The sequence below is a fragment of the Oncorhynchus mykiss genome, chromosome 5 (assembly GCF_013265735.2).
Source record: "Oncorhynchus mykiss isolate Arlee chromosome 5, USDA_OmykA_1.1, whole genome shotgun sequence".
Classification (NCBI taxonomy): Eukaryota; Metazoa; Chordata; class Actinopteri; order Salmoniformes; family Salmonidae; genus Oncorhynchus; species Oncorhynchus mykiss.
Genome location: NC_048569.1, coordinates 81,745,343 through 81,768,531, shown reverse-complemented (window position 1 = coordinate 81,768,531; position 23,189 = coordinate 81,745,343). Strand labels below are relative to the sequence as shown.

Below are 23,189 nucleotides of genomic sequence, written 5' to 3'. Positions count from 1 at the left end.
AATAGAATATGCCATATGACTTGACATGTCATCAAATCATAAAATGGTGTGTTGTTTCACATTAAATGACCTAGATATCGTGCAGTCGGATTGTGAAGCAGATAATGTGGAGAAAACTGGTGTTTTCCTCAAGTACATCTATTATATGACCTCTAATAATCATCACTTCCTGGCACACCTGAGCTATGGTGACCAGGAGACCTACATTAGTAATTTCCCTAGAACTTTGCCAAATTCAAGCCTGGGTGTAACGTTCAACTCATCCATGTCTCCCTGACATTTGAGCAAATAACATTTCACACCGGGAACAAATTAGAGGAGAGAAAGTGATGCATCAGATGAATTCTAAAACAACAGATTACCATACTTCTTGTCAAACCTTGAGCAATGCAAGGATTCTTAACAGATTTTGATCATTTGACGCCCTCTGGCGAAGGACTACCCACACATCACCCTGCGGAGGAAACAATGTCATAATTGTACAATAGGCTGCAGCTGCAACCCATCTGTCTGACAGGCTATTGTCATCTCCAGAAATGCAAACGTTATTATCTATTTATGAGTCAGACATTCTGACATACATAAACGCAGCTGTATGGAGTGTGTGGGGGCGGGGGGGGTAGCCTGTGCGAGTGAGGCTTTAATTGACACAAATCCTCATTGCCTCCAACACATCTCTAGTTAATCTCTAAATCTCACCTAATTGACGATAAACATGAACTGTGTAGTATTTCTCACAAACCCGTGTTATTATTTTGAGGGAAAGGGGGCAGGTGGTAAACAAAGGATATCTTTGTCGCGGTTTCGGTAGGCTACCGCACCGATGTCCAATTGCGCGTCAGTGGTGCAATCGCCCCGTGAACACGGACCAATCACAGCGCGCCGAACAACGGCGAAGGGCGGGGCTTGATTCTCCGAGACTGGGTGCACCGCACAGTTTAGCCTACACCACCGATTACCAGCGAAACGAAGCGGGATTGGAGTGTGTGGTCGACTTGTTCAAAGCCAAGTGTATCCGAACGGAGAGACCTGGACGAATATTCATTGAAATCAAACGGTGATCTCATATTGGATGGGAACCGTATGATATGTAGGATAGACCTAACGGTTGGTTCTGTCTGCAAACTGCAGCAATGACCACCACAACCACCACTATACCTGCGAAGGGTCGAGGACTTGGCAGGTGTGTTACCTGTGGAGCGCGTGGAGGGGCTAGCAAATATGCCGATCAGTCACCCACACCTCTTTGCCTGTGTGTCTAGTTTAACCCCACATGGATGGATGCTATCCCGTTGGAACACAAAGACCTTCAGCATGGTGAGCATGCCTGCCTCTCCGAGCCCACACCTTGCCGGTGCCCTCGCCGCACCTTCGCCCTGCGCCCCAGGCTCCACCTGAAACCGTCATTCGGTCAGCCTATTCTAACCGGAGCACCATGGTGAGACGAGCAACCACTCGGTAATCTTCCAGAGGACCCCGATTCAACTCTCATTCTTCCCCAGTCTTTGTTGTATACATTTTGTTTGCCTGCGCTCTGGGTTTCCTTTGTAACACAGGGTTTACGCAGAGCCGAGTGGACAGGGCAGCAGAGCTCCAGGGGTTTGGCAGTTCTTTGTTGCCGAGATGGCAGCGGGACCAGAGCGGCCGGTGGCAGAGGCGCAGCAGCAGGAGCGGGACCAACCGCCAATTGAGAACGGCTTCGTGTCGCTGGAGCAGACACAGGCCCCCAGGCTGCTGCCGCACGTCGACGGCTCAGTTCTACCGTCTCTCGGGGGGTTTGGGAAACACCAAAAGCAGCTCGTGATCCTGACGTGGATACCGGCTTTATTTATCGGATTTAGCCAGTTTTCGGATTATTTCCTTTTGGCCCAACCGAACGGCACGTGCGTACAGCCTCTGGTCAACGGGAGTAATTGGACCATGGGATCTTTAACGTTACCGGTGACCGTAACGAATGGTGGCATTGGTACACTCGTGCCTTACCTCCCCCTAGACAATGGCACAAGAGACGGTGTCGGTGACAGCGGTGGCATGCAATGCGCGTGTAAGGAGTGGAAGCTCGAACTGCAGACTGGACTCAGTCAGAACGTGGTAACCAAGGTAACAAGTGTGCACCAGATGCCATACCTCCCCTCTGACTGTTTCGGCATCTGAAAAAGCTGAACAATCATCAGCATCACTAACAGCGCATCCTATGCAGCTATGGGGCACACGCTGGTCTCAGTGGAGTTTAGTCTACCCAGCACCATGGGCAGTACATACACTCTGCCAATGTTCCATTCTGTACATTCTGTGCCATAGGCCTACTGTAAGACAAAGCACAGTTTGCCCTCAGAGCATACAGTATCTGGTGCCCACTCATTTTCAAACCACTTTCATATCTCAGCTGACCCCAGTTGGCATGATCAAAACACACTACACTTTGGAGTATAACAATCCATGCCAGCTAATTGAATTAATCCTACTGTGGTGTTGCCTATTATAGGCCACTCTGTGATACTGATCAGAGCAGAGGATGTGATTATTGTACAATCCATCATAGAAGAAGAGTAGGTGTAGCAGGTAGTCTCTTTTGACCCCCAACGCATTGACCTGCATCTGAGCAGGTTTGACAAAATAACAATTCAATCTAAAACAGGTACCTTCTTATATGATATTAAGTTTAACTGTGTGTGTTAGTATGTGTGATCCTTTCTTAGTGTTTTATTGTGTGTGTGTGTGTGTGTGTGTGTGTGTGTGTGTGTGTGTGTGTGTGTGTGTGTGCGTGTGTTCAGTGCCAGACATCTGCTTTTTCAGATAATGCTGGGTTTAAATAGCCCGTTGATAAACCTATTACAGTAGACTTATCAATCATACCCGATGCTCATCTCTCTCTTCTCTCTTGCCCTTTTACTCTCCTTCAACCTCTCTCTTCCCTCTTTCTCTCTCTCCCTCTCTCTTCCTTACTCTCTCCAACCAAGTTGTGCTTCAGGATCTTTTAGTTTTATCCCTAACAACTTATATGATTACTCTTTCTCTCGTGTAGTTTGCTGTGTGATACTGTATCATGTTGTTGATAAACATGTACAGTATTTATGTCCCTCTCATTCTCTTTCTCTCCTGTTATTTGGTGTATTATTACTTATAACCTCAGCAAAAAAAGTAACGTCCATTTTTCAGCACCCTGTCTTTCAAAGATAATAAGTCAAAATCAAAATAACTTCACAAATCTTCATTGTAAAGGGTTTAAACACTTTCCCATGCATGTTCAATGAACCATAAACAATTAATGAACATGCACCTGTGGAACGGTCATTAAAACACTAACAGCTTACAGAGGGTAGGCAATTAAGGTCACAGTTATGAAAGTTAGGACACTAAAGAGGCCTTTCTACTGACTCTGAAAAACACCAAAAGAAAGATGCCCAGGGTCCCTGCTCATCTGCGTGGACGTGCCTTAGGCATGCTGCAAGGAGGGATGAGGACTGCAGATGTGGCCATGGCAATAAATGCAATGTCCGTACTGTGAGACGCCTAAGACAGCGCTACAGGGAGACAGGACGGACAGCTGATCGTCCTCGCAGTGGCAGACCACGTGTAACAACACCTAAACAGGATCGGTACATCCGAACATCACACCTGCGTGACAGGTACAGGATGGCAACAACAACTGCCCGAGTTACACCAGGAACGCACAATCCCTCCATCAGTGCTCAGACTTTCCGCAGTAGGCTGAGAGAGGCTGGACTGAGGGCTTGTAGGCCTGTTGTAAGGCAGGTCCTCACCAGACATCACCAGCAACAACGTCGCCTATGGGCACAAACCCACCTTTGCTGGACCAGACAGGACTGGCAAAAATGCTCTTCACTGAAGAATCGCGGTTTTGTTGTCTGAGGGGTGATGGTCGGATTTGCGTTTATTGTCGAAGGAATGAGCATTACACCGAGGCCTGTACTCTAGAGCGGGATCGATTTGGAGGTGGAGGGTCTGTCATGGTCTGGGCCGGTGTGTCACAGCATCATCGGACTGAGCTTGTTGTCATTGCAGGCATTCTCAATGCTGTGCGTTACAGGGAAGACATCCTCCTCCCTCATGTGGTACCCCCCCTGCAGGCTCATCCTGACATGACCCTCCAGCATGACAATGCCACCAGCCATACTGCTCATTCTGTGCGTGATTTCCTGCAAGACAGAAATGTCAGTGTTCTGCCATGGCCAGCGAAGATCTCAATCCCATTGAGCACGTCTGGGACCTGTTGGATCGGAGGGTGAGGGCTAAGGCCATTCCCCCCAGAAATGTCCTGGAACTTGTAGGTGCTTTAGTGGAAGAGTGGGGTAATATCTCACAGCAAGAACAGGCAAATCAAATCTGGTGCAGTTCATGAGGAGGAGATGCACTGCAGTACTTAATGCAGCTGGTGGCCACACCAGAGACTGACTTTTGATTTTGACCCCCCCCCCCCCCTTTTGTTCAGGAACACATTATTCCATTTCTGTTATTTCACATGTCTGTGGAACTTGTTCAGTTTATGTCTCAGTTGTTGAATCTTGTTATGTTCATACAAATATTTACACATGTTAAGTTTGCTGAAAATAAACGCAGTTGACAGTGAGAGGATGTTTCTTTTCATGCTGAGTTTATTTAATACATATATTTCCCACTTCTCTCTCTGCAGTGGAACCTGGTGTGTGATTCGGCCTGGAAGGTTCACATCGCCAAGTTCTCTCTCTTAGTGGGATCTATCTTTGGCTACCTGGTGATGGGCATCCTGGCCGACTGGTACGTGATCCAGCATTCTCCTTCTCCATTTTGTGTCTTTGTGTGTGACGGTGGAAATTCCGCTCCAACCGGGGCGGTAACTCACAACTACCCACAGCGTAACAAAACATACTCCAGAAACAGTGTCAATACCACTGACCCATAAAAAGCCAAGGCATATCTGGATCTGGGGTGACAGTACTTCTAGGTCTCAGCAAGGTAGTAGTGATGCACTTAGCCATCTGCTACATGTGTTCTCATGTCTGTGTCTGCATCCCCACTCCCCCAGGCATCCGAGAATAGGCAGTATCTTATGAAAAACTCCCACAGATCTCCCTGTTGAGTTGTCTGTGGGATGAGCTGTAGCTATAGCAACAGAGACTACTCTGACCCAATGATCTGCTGACCTCTAACCCAGGATCAGGTTGTAGACCATTGGATTAATATCTCTTTCCATTTCAAATTCTCTCTCTCTCTCTCTCTCTCTCTCTCTCTCTCTCTCTCTCTCTCTCTCTCTCTCTCTCTCCTCTGCTCTCTCAGGTTCGGTCGATTAATATCTCTTTCCATTTCAAATTCTCTCTCTCTCTCTCTCTCTCTCTCTCTCTCTCTCTCTCTCTCTCTCTCTCTCTCTCTCTCTCTCCTCTCCTCTCCTCTCCTCTCCTCTCCTCTCCTCTCTCAGGTTCGGTCGACACCCTGTCCTGATAGTCTCGGTGCTTTTCATGTTGGTGTTTGGTTTGAGTGTAGCGTTCTCCTTCAACGTGACCATGTTCAGCACATTACGTTTCTTTGAGGGCTTCTGTCTGGCTGGCCTCACTCTCTCCCTCTACATACTGAGTAAGTACACCTCCACTTCCTGGTATCTACTTCTGTTGTCTGTCAAAGACTGCCCAGGAAGCACAATGCATGGTCTTTCTAGAACGTAGGGCTCTACTCCACAAACTTCCTTTTCCTCTTCCCCCACATCACTCCACCTCGAAGGTAGTACCTCACTTCTCTCTCACTCAGCTTTTTCACACTATTCCTTCACCTCTCTCCACTCAACAAACCTTCTCTGGTGTGTTGCTAGTCGTCCTTGGATGATGATGTGTCTCCTCCTCTCTGTCACATTGTCACCAGTCTCACCCCATGCTGCTCAATTCAATTTCAATTCAAGGGCTTTATTAGCATGGGGAAAATATGTTTACATTGCCAAAGCAAGTGAAGTAGGTAATAAACAAAAGTGAAATAAACAATAAGCAATACAAATTAACAGTAAACATTTCACTCAGAAGTTCCAAAATAATTAAGACATTTCAAATGTCATATTATGTCTATATGTACAGTGTTGTACATATATTTACAGTGTTGATGTACAAATAGTTAAAGTACAAAAGGGGAAAAAAAATAAACATAAATATGGGTTGCATTTACAATGGTGTTTGTTCTTCATTGGTTGCCCTTTTCTTGTTGCTGTGATGGCACACTGGTATTTCACCCAGTAGATATGGGAGTTTATCAAAATGGGGCTTGTTTTCGGATCTGTGTAATCTGAGGGAAATATGTGTCTCTAATATGGTCCTACATTTGGCAGGAGGTTAGGAAGCGCAGCTCAGTTTCCACCTCATTTTGTGGGCAGTGAGCACATAGCCTGTCTTCTCTTGAGAGCCAGGTCTGCCTACGGCAGCCTTTCTCAATGGCAAGGCTATGCTCACTGAGTCTGTACATAGTCAAAGCTTTCCTTAAGTTTGGGTCAGTCACAGTGGTCAGGTATTCTGCCACTGTGTACTGTCTGTTTAGGGCCAAATAGAATTCTAGTTTGCAATTGTTTTTTGTTAATTCTTTATAAGTTATTCTGTTTTCATTTGCTCCTGATTTGGTTGGGTCTAATTGTGTTTCTGTCCTGGGGCTCTATGGGGTCTGTTTGTGAACAGAGCCCCAGGACCAGCTTGCTTAGGGGACTCTTCTCCAGGTTCATCTCTCTGTAGGTGATGGCTTTGTTATGGAAGGTCTGGGAATTGCTTCCTTTTAGGTGGTTGTAGAATTTAAACAACTCTTTTTTGGATTTTGATAGTTAGCAGCCTAGTTCTGCTCTGCATGCATTATTTGGTGTTTTACGTTGTACACTAGGGATATTTTTGCAGAATCATTTATGCAGTCTCTCCATTTGGTGTTTGTCCCATTTTGTGAATTCTTGATTGGTGAGCGGACCCCAGACCTCACAACCATAAAGGGCAATGGGGTCTATAACTGATTCAAGTATTTTTAGCCAGTTCTTAATTGGTATGTCGAATTTTATGTTATTTTTGACGGCATAGAAGCCCTTCTTGCCTTGTCTCTCAGCTCGTTCACAGCTTTATGGAAGTTACCTGTGGCGCTGATGTTTAGACCGAGGTATGTATAGTTTTTTGTGTGCTCTAGGGCAACGGTGTCTAGATGGAATTTGTATTTGTGGTCCTGGCGACTTGATCTTTTTTGGAACACCATTATTTTTGTCTTATTGAGATTTACTGTCAGGGCCCAGGTCTGACAGAAGATCTAGGTGCTGCTGTAGGTCCTCCTTGGTTGGTGACAGAAGCACCAGATCATCAACAAACAGTAGGCATTTGACTTCAGATTCTAGTAGGGTGAGGCTGGGCGTTGCAGACTGTTCTAGTGCCCTTGCTAATTCGTTGATATATAATGTTGAAGAGGGTCGGGCTTAAGCTGCATCCCTGTCTCACCCAACGGGCCTGTGGAAAGAAATGTTTGTGTTTTTTGCCAATTTTAACCGCACACTTGTTGCTTGTGTACATGGATTTCATGATGTTGTATGTTTTTCCCACAACACCACTTTCCATCAATTTGTATAGCTGACCCTCATGCCAAATTGAGTCAAAAGCTTTTTTGAAATCAATAAGGCATGAGAAGACTTTGTTTTGGTTTGGTTGTTTGTCAGTTAGGGTGTGCAGGGTGAATACGTGGTCTGTCGTATGGTAATTTGTTTTAAAGCCAATTTGACATTTGCTCAGTACATTTCACTGAGGAAATTCATTTGTCTGCTGTTAATGATAATGCAGGGGATTTTCCCGAGGTTGCTGATGACGCATATCCCATGGTAGTTATAGGGGTCAAATTTGTCTCCACTATTGTGGATTGGGGTGATCAGTCCTTGGTTCCAAATATTGGGGAAGATGCCAGAGCTAAGGATGATGTTAAAGAGTTTTAATATAGCCAATTGGAATTTGTGGTCTGTCTATTTTATAATTTCATTGAGGATACCATTAACACCACAGGCCTTTTTGGGTTGGAGGGTTTGTATTTTGTCCTGTTGTTCATTCAATTCACATTGGAGAATCCTATAGGTTGTGGTAGTCTTTAATAGTTGATTCTAAGATTTGTATTTGTTCATGTATATTTTTTTTGCTGTTTGTTCTTTGTTATAGGGACACAAATATTGGAAAAGTGTTTCCCCTTACATCTCCGTTTTGGATAGATAACTAGGGACGCACAATATATCGGTAAGCATATAGGAATTGGCCGATATTAGCTAAAAATGCCAACATCGGCCCAATGTCTAGTTTAAAGCCGATGTTCAAAACCGATGTCAAAGCTGACGTGCATACCTATATAACGTAGATAGATGACGTGCATACCTATATGACGTAGGTAGATGACGTGCATACCTATATAACGTAGATAGATGACGTGCATACCTATATAACGTAGGTAGATGACGTGCATACCTATATAACGTAGGTAGATGACGTGCATACCTATATAACGTTGATAGATGACGTGCATACCTATATAACGTAGATAGATGACGTGCATACCTATATAACGTAGGTAGATGATGTGCATACCTAATATAACGTAGGTAGATGACATAATGACGCCACGAAAAATACAGCGCTACACAGAACAAAAGCAGAAAAATACTAAGCGCACACTTCCAACAACTTAACAAGTTCAAGTCCAGCAGTCATTTGAAAGAGTAAGAACATTTTTGTGAGACAACTCAACGGCAAAATCCATTAACGGCAAGATAATGGAATTCATTGCCCTTGACAATCAACCGTAGATTGATAGATGATGTTGGCTTTCGCCGACTGGTCGAACACCTCGAGCCCCGGTACACACTACCAAGTAGGCGCTATTTTTCAGATGTTGCCTTACTGGAGTTCCACAGTATTGTTGAAACGCACATTCCTGAGCTACTTGCTATGGGCGTCACTGCTATTATCTTCACCACTGACATTTGGACCAGGGATATCAGCCCCATGAGCATGCTGAGTCTGATAGCACAGTGGGTCGACGAGGATTTCGTACTGAGGAAAGCCATATTGCATGCTCAAGAATGTGCTGGTTCTCATACCGCTGCTGCCATTTCAATGGCATTTGAGAACATGTTTGAAACTTGGAAACATGAACACACTCCTAGCTCCATTCAAACAACTGACTGGAGAAATAAGCTCTTCAACTGTGTCTGCAGCAGACGTGATACCCTCTGTCATGGCATTGAAAAGCCTGCTCAACAAAACTGCCCACACAGACGTGATACCCTCTGTCATGGCATTGAAATGCCTGCTCAACAAAACTGCCCACATAGACGTGATACCCTCTGTCATGGCATTGAAACGCCTGCTCAACAAAACTGCCCACACAGACGTGATACCCTCTGTCATGGCATTGAAACGCTCAACAAAACTGCAGACACAGACGTGATACCCTCTGTCATGGCATTGAAACGCTCAACAAAACTGCAGACACAGACGTGATACCCTCTGTCATGGCATTGAAAAGCCTGCTCAACAAAACTGCCCACACAGACGTGATACCCTCTGTCATGGCATTGAAACGCTCAACAAAACTGCCCACACAGACGTGATACCCTCTGTCATGGCATTGAAAGGCCTGCTCAACAAAACTGCAGACACAGACGTGATACCCTCTGTCATGGCATTGAAATGCCTGCTCATCAAAACTGCCCACACAGACGTGATACCCTCTGTCATGGCATTGAAATGCCTGCTCAACAAAACTGCAGACACAGACGTGATACCCTCTGTCATGGCATTGAATGCCTGCTCAACAAAACTGCCCACACAGACGTGATACCCTCTGTCATGGCATTGAAACGCCTGCTCAACAAAACTGCCCACACAGACGTGATACCCTCTGTCATGGCATTGAAACGCTCAACAAAACTGCAGACACAGACGTGATACCCTCTGTCATGGCATTGAAACGCCTGCTCAACAAAACTGCCCACACAGACGTGATACCCTCTGTCATGGCATTGAAACGCCTGCTCAACAAAACTGCAGACACAGACGTGATACCCTCTGTCATGGCATTGAAAAGCCTGCTCAACAAAACTGCCCACACAGACGTGATACCCTCTGTCATGGCATTGAAAAGCCTGCTCAACAAAACTGCCCACACAGACGTGATACCCTCTGTCATGGCATTGAAAAGCCTGCTCAACAAAACTGCAGACACAGACGTGATACCCTCTGTCATGGCATTGAAACGCTCAACAAAACTGCCCACACAGACGTGGTGTTAAAACGTAAAGTACTCTACAAGAGGCTGTGTACAAGCAATTCAGTGGCATTCTCTCTGAGCCTCTTTATTGTGTCGCACTATGCTCGGTACAAGGACCGCTACTTCGATGCAGACAAGAAACAGGGTTTATGTGAAATGTTACATACACAGCTGGACAAGATGGAAACAGACACAGTGACAGTGCGCACCGAGGAAAAGATGTCACATCCCTATAGATAACTCTTCTTGTTGTTGTTTGGTTAGTGTTTTCCAATCTTTCCAGGATTGGTTAGAGTTTATGGATTCTTCAATTACATGGAGCTGATTTCTGACAATTACATGGAGCTGATGTGCTGTTCCTTCTTTTTCCGTTGCCTATTTATTTATTGTTTTAGTGATTCACCATTGTGAAGGCGAAGGCTCATGGTTTTCTGGGTCTCTAATTTTTAGGTTGGGTAGGTTTATCAGTTTCTTTCTTAAGTTTTTGCATTCTTCATCAAACCATTTGTCATTGTTGTTAATTTTCTTCGGTTTTCTGTTTGAAATGTTTAGATTTGATAGGGAAGCTGGGAGGTCAAATATTCTGTTTAGGTTTTCTACTGCCAAGTTAACACCTTCACTATTAGGAAGTTGTGTAAAAGGAATTGAATTTGTTGTTGCCTAATTGTTTTTTGGTAGATTTCCACAATACTTTCCTTCCATCTATAGCATTTCTTAATATTATTTAGTTCCTTTGGTTTGATGCCCCACAATTGAATATTGCTCTGTTCAAGTAGACAGTGGTTTTGCTATGATTTGATTGGGGTGTCAGTGGGTTGACTGTGAACACTCTGAGAGACTCTGGGTTGAAGTCAGTGATGAAGTAGTCTACAGTACTACTGCCAAGAGATGAGCTATACAGTGGGGAGAACAAGTATTTGATACACTGCCGATTTTGCAGGTTTTCCTACTTACAAAGCATGTAGAGGTCTGTAATTGTTTATCATAGGTACACTTCAACTGTGAGAGACGGAATCTAAAACAAAATCCAGAAAATCACATTGTATGATTTTTAAGTAATTAATTTGCATTTTATTGCATGACATGAATCAAAATCAAATAAAATCAAATTTATTTATATAGCCCTTTGTACATCAGCTGATATCTCAAAGTGCTGTACAGAAACCCAGCCTAAAACCCCTAACAGCAAGCAATGCAGGTGTAGAAGCACGGTGGCTAGGAAAAACTCCCTAGAAAGGCCAAAACCTAGGAAGAAACCTAGAGAGGAACCAGGCTATGTGGGGTGGCCGGGTGGAGATTATAACAGAACATGGCCAAGATGTTCAAATGTTCATAAATGACCAGCATGGTCCAATAATAATAAGGCAGAACAGTTGAAACTGGAGCAGCAGCACGGCCAGGTGGACTGGGGACAGCAAGGAGTCATCATGTCAGGTAGTCCTGAGGCATGGTCCTAGGGCTCAGGTCCTCCGAGAGAGAGAAAGAAAGAGAGAATTAGAGAGAGCACACTTAAATTCACACAGGACACCGAATAGGACAGGAGAAGTACTCCAGATATAACAAACTGACCCTAGCCCCCCAACACATAAACTACTGCAGCATAAATACTGGAGGCTGAGACAGGAGGGACATAATTATTTGATACATCAGAAAAGCAGAACTTAATATTTGGTACAGAAACCTTTGTTTGCAATTACAGAGATCATATGTTTCCTGTAGTTCTTGACCAGGTTTGCACACACTGCAGCAGGGATTTTGGTCCAGGCAGACCTTCTCCAGATCCTTCAGGTTTCGGGGCTGTCGCTGGGCAATACGGACTTTCAGCTCCCTCCAAATATTTTCTATTGGGTTCAGGTCTGGCTAGGCCACTCCAGGACCTTGAGATGCTTCTTACAGAGCCACTACTTAGTTGCCCTGGCTGTGTGTTTCGGGTCGTTGTCATGCTGGAAGACCCAGCCACGACCCATCTTCAATGCTCTTACTGAGGGAAGGAGGTTGTTGGCCAAGATCTCGCGATACATGGCCCCATCTATCCTCCCCTCAATACGGTGCAGTCGTCCTGTCCCCTTTGCAGAAATGCATCCCCAAAGAATGATGTTTCCACCTCCATGCTTCACAGTTGGGATGGTGTTCTTGGGGCTGTACTCATCCTTCTTCTTCCTCCAAACACAGCCAGTGGAGTTTAGACCAGAAAGCTCTATTTTTATCTCATCAGACCACATGACCTTCCTCCTCTGGATCATCCAGATGGTCATTGGCAAACTTCAGACGGGCCTGGACATGCGCTGGCTTGAGCAGGGGGACCTTGCGTGCGCTGCAGGATTTTAATCCATGACGGCGTAGTGTGTTACTAATGGTTTTCTTTGAGACTGTGGTCCCAGCTCTCTTCAGGTCATTGACCAGGTCCTGCTGTGTAGTTCTGGGCTGATCCCTCACCTTCCTCGTGATCATTGATGCCCCACGAGGTGAGATCTTGCATGGAGCCCCAGACCGAGGGTGATTGACCGTCATCTTGAACTTCTTCCATTTTCTAATAATTGCACCAACAGTTGTTTCCTTCTCACTAAGCCTATTGTCCTGTAGCCCATCCCATCCTTGTGCAGGTATACAATTTTATCCCTGATGTCCTTACACAGCTCTCTGGTCTTGGCCATTGTGGAGAGGTTGGAGTCTGTTTGATTGAGTGTGTGGACAGGTGTCTTTTATACAGGTAACGAGTTCAAACAGATGCAGTTAACCTGTTAATACAGGTAATGAGTGGAGAACAGGAGGGATTCTTAAAGAAAAACTAGCAGGTCTGTGAGAGCCAGAATTCTTACTGGTTGGTAGGTGATCAAATACTTATGTCACGCAATAAAATGCTAATTAATGACTTAAAAATCATACAATGTGATTTTCTGGGTTTTTGTTTTAGATTCTATCTCTCACAGTTGAAGTGTAAGCATTTCGCTACACTCGCATTAACATCTGCTAACCATGTGTATGTGACAAATAACATTTGATTTGATTTGTACCTATGATAATAATTACAGACCTCTACATGCTTTATAAGTAGGAAAACTTGCAAAATCGTCAGCATCAGTATCAAATACTTGTTCTCCCCACTGTAGGTGTACCTACCATAGGAGTCCCCTCGAAGCCTACCATTGACTATGTACATACCCAGCGTGCGACAGAGCTGCAGGAGTTGTGACCCGTTTTTGTTGGTTATGTTGTCATAGTTGTACCTTGGGGGGCATATGGGGGAGGGAATGCTGTCACCTCCAGGCAGGTGTTTGTCCCCCTGTATGCTGAGGGTGTCAGGTTCTTGTCCAGTACTGGCATTTAGGTCACCACAGACTAGTACATGTCTATGGGCCTGGAAATTGTTAGCTGATAAATGTCTTCTAAGCTTCACTAAAAACAAACAAACAAAATGGATGCCTCTTAGAGCTGTGGTGAGTCATACGGGGGTTTAATCCCTGAGCTGTTGATACTGTAGAACCTTAACTGTTCCTGTTGTTACTGTTGTTATAGAGACTCTCACTATCCTTTATAATGCCTGTCCAGATAAATGCAGGGGATTTTAGGCTTCTATGGAGGTGATCCTGGGGAAATTGTTTGAGGCTAACGGGATGAATATAGAATTCCTCCATTTTTTGTGGTGTACTACGGATGTGTTTTTTGAGAAATAGGTTATGGGTTTTTGTGCTGGTGAATGTGTTAGCCAGATGAATGCTGTATGGTGCTGTATGGTGTTGTTTGGGTGTTTGTTGCAGAGTTAATCAAACAAAGACTGTCTACAAACTCGGAGTCATGTTTTGTGTGTGTGTTTGTGTGAGGTCATTGTTACCAGGCCATACTAGAAGGGAGGCTGACAAAGCTGTTGTTTCCCCATCATGCCTTCCCATTTTTTCACCGATCAGGTTCTGTGTCTAAAATCATAATTTCTTAATGTTCACATTCAGTAATCATGTATAAGACCAGCTGACATTGTGGTGTGTCACAAACAAGGACCGCACACACACATACACAGGCTCCTCGGCTCACACATGCACGTACGCACACACACAGCTACCTATGCTGACATAAGACAACCCTTATACTACTGTTTGTCAGCTTAAATAGAAAAGTCCTTTAAATGGGATCCATTTCACTTGACACATGTCTAAGTGTTGCTGTACACCTGAGACCTAACAGTCCTTCGGGCCCTGGCAGACACATGGCCCCTCTGGAATAAGACTGATTATACAGTAGACATTCACCCACACACAACTAGCAGCTTGTAACGTTGATCTGAAATAATGCTTTGAATAGGCACTGTTCTCTCGCTGTAATTATACAGGGTGTGTGTGTGGGTTGGTTCGTCTATTCTTGTGGGGACCTAAAATCCCCAAAAGTCACCACAAGGATAGTAAAACAAGGAAAATTCTCCCTCGTGGGGACATTTCCCACATCCCAATGAGGACAAAGACTATTTTAAGCTTAGGGGTTCGGTTTAGGGTTACAGTTATGATTATGGTAAGAGTTAGTGGTTAGGAGTTAGGTTTTGGGTTAGGGTTATGGGTTATGGGTTAAATTTATGGTTATGGTAAGGGTCAGGGGTTAGGGAAAATATGATTTTGAATGGAAATAAATGTTTGGTCCCCACAAGGATAGAATAAGATAGCGTGTGTGTGTGGAGAGAGAGAGAGCAAGAGAGAATGTGTGTTAGTGAAAAAGTCCTATGTTGTCTGTGCTTTATTGTGTAAATAGGTATTCAGAAGAGAGTGTACAGAGTGGACAGAGAATATAGCTACTGTAGCTATGCAGTGGGTTGCCATGGTACTTTACGATTGACTTTATGTTGTGACAATAAAAACATGTATTTCACTGCTTGCATGAGCTGCATGTGTTATCATTTACAGTATAGTGACAACCTGCAATATTTAAATACTCCATTGATGACCCATTTATGTAAATTTACTGAGCTTTATTGTTACTTGAACCTCATTGTCTTCTGTCACATGATATACAGTGGGGCAAAAAAGTATTTAGTCAGTCACCAATTGTGCAAGTTCTCCCACTTAAAAAGATGAGAGAGGCCTGTAATTTTCATCATAGGTACACTTCGACTATGACAGACAGGTAACGAGTGGAGGACAGAGGAGCCTCTTAAAGAAGAAGTTACAGGTCTGTGAGAGCCAGAAATCTTGCTTGTTTGTAGGTGACCAAATACTTATTTTCCACCATAATTTGCAAATAAATTCATTAAAAATCCTACAATGTGTTTTTCTGGATTTTTTTCTTCTCATTTTGTCTGTCATAGTTGAAGAGTACCTATGATGAAACTTACAGGCCTCTCTCATCTTTTTAAGTGGGAGAACTTGCACAATTGGTGGCTGACTAAATACTTTTTTGCCCCACTGTATACTGTCAGAGCTGGTAGGATAAAGCTGCATTGTTGTTCTTGTTGTTATTATTGTTTGTCTCAGAGAGTAAGGAGTCGTACTATAGCATTTTGCCACACCCCAGTAGACATGCTCAAAAGGATTCATGTTAATAGAAAATAATAGCATATCGTTATTCCAAGGCTGCTATGGTAGTCATGGTATGACCAACAATGGCGCCGGAGAAGAAGGCTGACGTTTTTACGTGTCCCCAACCGATTGTGTTTTATTTTTTTTATTTGCGTTGTTTGTCACTTATTTTTTAACTTATTTTGTACATAATGTTGCCGCGACTGTCTCGTATGACCGAACATAACTTCTGGACATCAGGACTGCTGTTACTCACCACAGACTGGCAGAATCCTTTTTTTCCTTTAACGAGACTGACAACCCCAATGTGAATGATATACTGCTTTCTCGGGAACAGGCCCAGATCCCCGTGACTTGCGTGAAGAGGAGGCTGAGAAAAAGGGGCCAGAGGGCAGGCTGCCATCGGAGAATTTGTAGCGATCGAATAAACCCCCACTTCTTCCATTCTGCTAGCAAACATGCAATCTTTGGAGAATAATATCAATGACCTACGCGGAAGAATAAACTACCAACGGGACATTCAAAACTGTAATGTCTTACGTATCACGGAGTCGTGGCTGAACGACGACAATATCAACATACAGCTGGCTGGTTATACGCTGTACCGGCAGGATGGAACAGCGGCGTCTGGTAAGACAAGGGGTGGCGGACTATGTATTTTGTAAATAATAGCTGGTGCATGATATCTAAGGACGTCTCAAGCTATTGCTCGCCTGAGGTAGAGTATCTCATGATAAGTATCTCATGAGAAGTTGTAGTACCTACCTAGAGAGTTTACATCTGTATTCTTCGTAGCTGTTTACATACCACCACAGACGGAGGCTGGCACTAAGACCGCATTGAACGAGCTGTATTCAGCCATAAGCAAACAAGAAAATGCTCAACCAGAGGCGGCGCTCGAAGTAGCCGGGGACTATAATGCAGGGAAATTTAAATCTGTTTTACCACATTTCTATCAGCATTTTAAATGTGCAACCAGAGGGAAAAAACTCTGGACCACCTTTACTGCACACACAGAGACACATACAAATCTCTCCCTCGCCATCCATTTGGCAAATCTGACCATAACTCTATCCGCCTGATTCCTGCTTACAAGCAAAAATTAAAGCAGGAAGCAGCAGTGACTAGATCAATAAAAAAGTGGTCAGATGAAACAGATCCTAAGCTACAGGACTGTTTTGATAGCACAGACTGGAAAATGTTCTGGGATTCCTCAGATGGCATTGAGGAGTACACCACATCAGTCATTGGCTTCATCAATAAGGTCATCGATGATGTCGTCCCCTCAGTGACCGTATGTACATACCCCAACCAGAAGCCATGGATTACAGGCAACGTCCGCACTGAGCTAAAGGCTAGAGCTGCCGCTTTCAAGGAGTGGGACTCTATTCCCTCAGGCGAACCATCAAACAGGCAAAGTGTCAATACAGGACTAAGTTCGAATCATGCTACACCGGCTCTTACACTCGTCACATGTGGCAGGGCTTGCAAACCATTACAGACTACAAAGGGAAGCACGGCCGCAAGCTTCCCAGTGACACGAGCCTACCAGATGAGCTAAACTACTTCTATGCTCGCTTTGAGGCAAATAACACTGAAACATGCATGAGTGCATCAGCTGTTCCGGAAGAATGTGTGATCACGCTCTCTGCAGCCGATGTGAGTAAGTAACGCTCACAAGGCTGCAGGGCCAGATGGATTACCAGGACATGTACTGCGAGCATGCGTTGACCAACTGGCAAGTGTCCTCACTGACATTTTCAACCTCTCCCTGTCCGAGTCTGTAATACCAACATGTTTTAAGCAGACCACCATCATGCGACGCACAATTGGCAAAGCGTCGTCCGGGTTAGGGAGGGCTTGGTCGGTAGGGGTGTCCTTGTCTCATCGCACACCAGCGATTCCTGTGGCGGGCCGGGCACAGTGCACGCTAACCAAGGTGGCCAGGTGCACGGTGTTTCCTCCGACACATTGGTGTGGCTGGCTTCCGGGTTGGATGCGCACTGTGTTAAGAAGCAGTGCGGCTTGGTTGGGTTGTGTATTGGAGGATGCATGACTTTCAACCTTCGTCTCTCCCGAGCCCGTACGGGAGTTGTAGCGATGAGACAAGATAGTAGCTACTACAACAATTGGATACCACGAAATTGGGGAGAAAAACGGGTTAAAAAAAAAGAGAGAAAAAAAAAAAAGAACACTAAGAACACGACCCGTAGCACTCATGTCTGTAGCCATGAAGTGCTTTGAAAGGCTGGTCATTGCTCACATCAACAACATTATCCCAGAAACCCTAGACCCACTCCAATTTGCATACCGCCCCAATAGATCCACAGATGATGCAATCTCATTCACACTCCACACGGCCCTTTCCCACCTGGACAAAAGGAACACCTATGTGAGAATGCTATTCATTGACTACAGTTCAACACCATAGTGCCCTCAAAGCTCATCAATAAGCTAAGGACCCTGGGACTAAACACCTCCCTCTGCAACTGGATCCTGGACTTCCTGACAGGCCGCCCCTAGGTGATAAGTGTAGGTAACAACACATCCGCCAAGCTGATCCTCAACACAGGGTCCCCTCGGGGGTGCTTGCTCAGTCCTCTCCTGTACTCCCTGTTCACTCATGACTGCATGGCCAGGTACGACTCCAACACCATCATTAAGTCTTCTGATGACAGAACAACGGTAGGCGTGATCACCGACAACGACGAGACAGCCTATAGGGAGGAGGTCAGATGATTGTGGACTACAGGAAAAAGAGGACTGAGCACGCTCCGATTCACATCGACGGGGCTGCTGTGGAGCAAGTTAAGATGTCCTCATCACCAATAAACTAACGTGGTCCAAGCACATCAATAACGGTCGTGAAGAGGGCACGACAAAACCTATTGCCCCTCAGGAGACTGAAAATATTTGGCATGGGTCCTGAGATCCTCAAAAGGTTCTACAGCTGCACCATCAAGAGCATGGTGTAGCTGGTTGCATCACTGCCTGGTATGGCAACTGCTCGGGCCTCTCACCGCAAAGCACTACAGCTATAGAGGATAATGCAAACGGCCCAGTACATCACTGGGGCCAAGCTTCCTGCCATCCAGGACCTCCATACCAGGCCCTAAAATGTGTCAAAGACTCCAGCCACCCTAGTCATAAACCGTTCTCTCTGCTACCGCACGGGAAGCGGTACCGGAGACTGCTGCTCTTTAATTATTTGTTACTTATATTTCTTATTCTTGTCCCAAAAATGTTTAACTGCATTGTTGGTTAGGGGCTTGTAGGTAAGCATTTCACTGTAAGGTCTATGACCTGTTGTATCCTGCGCATGTGACTATTGCAATTTTATTTGATTTAATAGGCTCTAGTGGGAACCAATTTGGTAAGATTTTGGGGTGGGAAAGGGCATACTTAGTCAGCTGCACAACTAAATGCATTCAACCCAAATGTGTCTTCCGCATTTAACCCAACCCCTCTTAATCAGAGCTGTGGGCAGCTGCCCTAATCGAAATGTTCAAAGATATAGTTATACTGAACAAAACATAAACGTAACATGCAACAATTTCAAAGATTTTACAGAGTTACAGTTCATATAAGGTCAATTTAAATAAATATATTAGGCACACGTTGATCCAGAGCATCCCAAACATGCTAAATGGGTAACATGTCTGGTGAGGATGCAGGCCATGGAAGAACTGGGACATTTTCAGCTTCCAGGAATTGTGTACAGATGCTTGCAGCATGGGGCCGTGCATTATCATGCTGAAACATGAGGTGATGGCGGCGGATGAATTGCACAACAATTGGCGTCACCATCTCGTCAAGGTATCTCTGTGCATTCAAATTGCCATAGATGCAATTTTGTTTGTTGTCCATACCTTATGTCTGCCCATACTTTAACCCCACTGCCACCATGGGGCACTTTGTTCCCACTGTTGACATCAGCAAACTTGTCACCCACACGATGCCATACACATGGTCTGTGGTTGTAAGGCCGGTTGGACGCACTGCTAAATTCTCTAAAACGTCATTGGAGGCGGCTTATGCTTGAGAAATTAACATTAAATTATCTTGCAACAGCTCTGGTAGACATTCCTGCAGTCAGCATGCCAATTGCACACTCCCTCAAAACTTGAGACATCTGTGGCATTGGGTTGTATGACAAAATAGTACATTTTTGAGTGGCCTTTTATTGTCCCGAACACAAGGTGCACCTGTGTAATGATCATGCTGTTTAATCAGCTTCTTGATATGCCGCATCTGTCAGGTGGATGGATTATCTTGGAAATGAGAAATGCTCACTAACAGGGATGTAAACAAATTTGTGCACAGAATTTGAGAGAAATAAGCTTTTTGTGAGAACATGGGACCAACACTTAGTGCGTTTATATTTTTGTTCAGTGTATATGCACGCACACACGTGCACACACACGTGCACACAGCAAAACATAAACGAACACACAGTACATGCACCTCTCTCTTTAAGTACAGAAAAATTTGAGTGTGTGTGTGCCATGCTGATGAAGGGAAATGGAAATTATATGGGTGTGTGTCTGTGGGGTTTGCAGCCAGAGAAACACTCCCCTTCTTTTCTTTCTGTCCCACCCTTCCCCCTTCCCTCCCTCCCTGCTTATTCTCTCCACATTTCCTTGTCTTTGTCCAATTCCTCTCTCTGTTCTCTTTCCCAATCCATTCCACCCCTCCTCCTCTCCCTCCAACTCATCCCCAAGCTTGTGTGGGATTCTTTCTAGGCTTATTTCGAATCTCTGATCTCCCTTTTATCTCGCTGTTCCACACACACACACAATGAGAGAACAGTGCTTATTCAATACATTATTTCAGAACAAGCGGTCACAAGCTTCTGGTTGTGTGTGTGTGTATTTACTGTATAATCAGTCTTATTCCTGAGGGGCCATGAGTCTGCCAGGGGCCAGAAGGACTGTTAGGTTTTATATGTACTCAATCATTCTACAGGGTTAAATGTTGTGATCCCTCTCTCCATTTCTCCCTTCTTTCTTTCTCCCTCTCTCCATTCCCTTCCTCTCTCTTTTTCCCTTGTTGCTCTCCCTCCATAAAATGTCTCTATTTCTCCACGTCTCCCCTTCAATTCCCTCCATTTCTTCCTTCATAGAGAATGTGGGATGAAGAGGAAAAAATAAGGGATTGAGAACAAATTGGAGAGGAGTAGAGTATTAGTGATAGAGAGAATAGAAGGATACAGTTAAATGACTGACTCAGCCGGAAAGAAGAACAATCACCCCATGTCCTTCCCTCCCTGTCCTCCATCCTCCTCTCCCCCTCTCTTCCTCTCTCACAGGTGCCTGTTTATCCATGACAGCTGCCTTATCACCCCCGCTATCCCTCAGACCTTCCACACTCAGTGAGTGGGTGTGGGGGTCAAGCCTTTTGTTATGACAGATTTCTTTAGCCACAATCACAGTGTTTTCTCTCTCTTTTCTTTCTCTCTGCAGCTGATCACTTTCAGCCCTAGTCAGAGGATTGCCTCCTTGTGAAAGGAGAAGCAGGGAACAGGAGTGGGACAGGGGAGAGGGTAGAGGACAGGGGAGGGGGTAGAGGGTAGAGGGGAGGGGGTAGAGGGCAGGGGAGGGGAGGGGGTAGAGGGCAGGGGAGGGGGTAGAGGACAGAGGAGGGGGTAGAGGACAGGGGAGGGGGTAGAGGACAGGGGAGGGGGTAGAGGACAGGGGAGGGGGTAGAGGACAGAGGAGGGGGTAGAGGACAGGGGAAGGGGTAGAGGACAGGGGAGGGGGTAGAGGACAGAGGAGGGGGTAGAGGACAGGGGAAGGGGTAGAGGACAGGGGAGGGGGTAGAGGACAGGGGAGGGGGTAGAGGACGGGGAGGGGGTAGAGGGCAGGGGAGGGGGTAGAGGGCAGGGGAGGGGGGAGAGGACAGGGGAGGGGGTAGAGGGCAGGGGAGGGGGGTAGAGGACATGGGAGGGGGGAGGGGGTAGAGGACAGGGGAGGGGGTAGAGGACAGGGGAGGGGGTAGAGGACAGGGGAGGGGATAGAGGACAGGGGAGGGGGTAGAGGACAGGGGGTATGGGGTGGGGGAGGGGTACAGGATAAGGGAGGGAGTAGAGAACAGGGGAGGGGGTAGAGGACAGGGTGTATGGGGTGGGGGAGGGGGTAGAGGATAAGGGAGGGAGTAGAGAACAGGGGAGGGGGTAGAGAACAGTAGAGGGAGTAGAGAACAGGGGAGGGAGTAGAGGACAGGGGGTATGGGGTGGGGGAGGGGTAGAGGATAAGGGAGGGAGTAGAGAACAGGGGAGGGGGTAGAGGACAGGGGGTATGGGGAGGGGGTAGAGGATAAGGGAGGGAGTAGAGAACAGGGGAGGGGGTAGAGAACAGGGGAGGGGGTAGAGGACAGGGGGTATGGGGTGGGGGAGGGGTACAGGATAAGGGAGGGAGTAGAGAACAGGGGAGGGGGTAGAGGACAGGGTGTATGGGGTGGGGGAGGGGGTAGAGGATAAGGGAGGGAGTAGAGAACAGGGGAGGGGGTAGAGAACAGTAGAGGGAGTAGAGAACAGGGGAGGGAGTAGAGGACAGGGGGTATGGGGTGGGGGAGGGGTAGAGGATAAGGGATGTCTTTGTCTCATCGCGCACCAGCGACCCCTGTGGCGGGCCGGGCGCAGTGCGCGCTAACCAAGGTTGCCAGGTGTACGGTGTTTCCTCCGACACATTGGTGTGGCTGGCTTCCGGGTTGGATGCGCACTGTGTTAAGAAGCAGTGCAACTTGGTTGGGTTGTGTATTGGAGGACGCATGACTTTCAACCTTCGTCTCTCCTGAGCCCGTACGGGAGTTGTAGCGATGAGACAAGATAGTAGCTACTAAAACAATTGGATACCACGAAATTGGGGAGAAAAAGGGGTAAAAAAATAAATACAAATAAAATAATAATAAGTGCATCGATGACGTCGTCCCCACAGTGACCGTACGTACATATCCCAACCAGAAGCCATGGATTACAGGCAACATCTGCACCGAGCTAAAGGCTAGAGGGCATGTGACAAATACAATTTGATTTGATTTAGAGCGGCCGCTTTCAAGGAGCGGGACACTAATCTGGACGTGGCAAGAAACAAGTAACAATGAAGCATGCATGAGAGCACCAGCTGTTCCGGACGAGTGTGTGATCACGCTCTACGTAGCTGATGTGAGCAAGACTTTTAAACACGTCAACATTCACAAAGCCCCGGGGCCAGACAGATTACCAGGACGTTTACTCAAAGCATGCGCAGACCAACTGGCAAGTGTCTTCACTGACATTTTCAACCTCTCCTTTACCGAGTCTGTAATACCTACATGTTTCGAACAGACCACCATAGTCCTTGTGCCCAAGAAAGCGACGGTAACCTGCCTAAATGATTACCGCCCCGTAGCACTCACGTCGGTAGCCATGAAGTGATTTCAAAGGCTGGTCATGGCTCACATCAACACCAT

The 23,189-nt window shown here is 45.9% G+C and overlaps 1 protein-coding gene across 3 annotated transcripts in view; it reads left to right on the top strand.

Annotated features, from left to right (window-relative positions):
- Positions 1 to 936: 936 nt before the first annotated feature.
- The window catches only part of LOC110524665 (solute carrier family 22 member 23), a 128,134-nt gene continuing 105,881 nt past the window's right edge, over positions 937 to 23,189 (top strand). For 2 of the 3 annotated variants that reach the window (XM_036978545.1, XM_036978544.1), the window contains exons 1-3: positions 937 to 2,100; positions 4,655 to 4,758; positions 5,417 to 5,571. In XM_036978545.1, coding sequence (XP_036834440.1) covers positions 1,624 to 2,100; positions 4,655 to 4,758; positions 5,417 to 5,571 — 736 coding nt within the window. In that variant the 5' untranslated portion in view covers positions 937 to 1,623. The remainder of the gene's footprint in view (positions 2,101 to 4,654; positions 4,759 to 5,416; positions 5,572 to 23,189) is intronic. The other variant, XM_036978546.1, reaches the window with a different exon arrangement.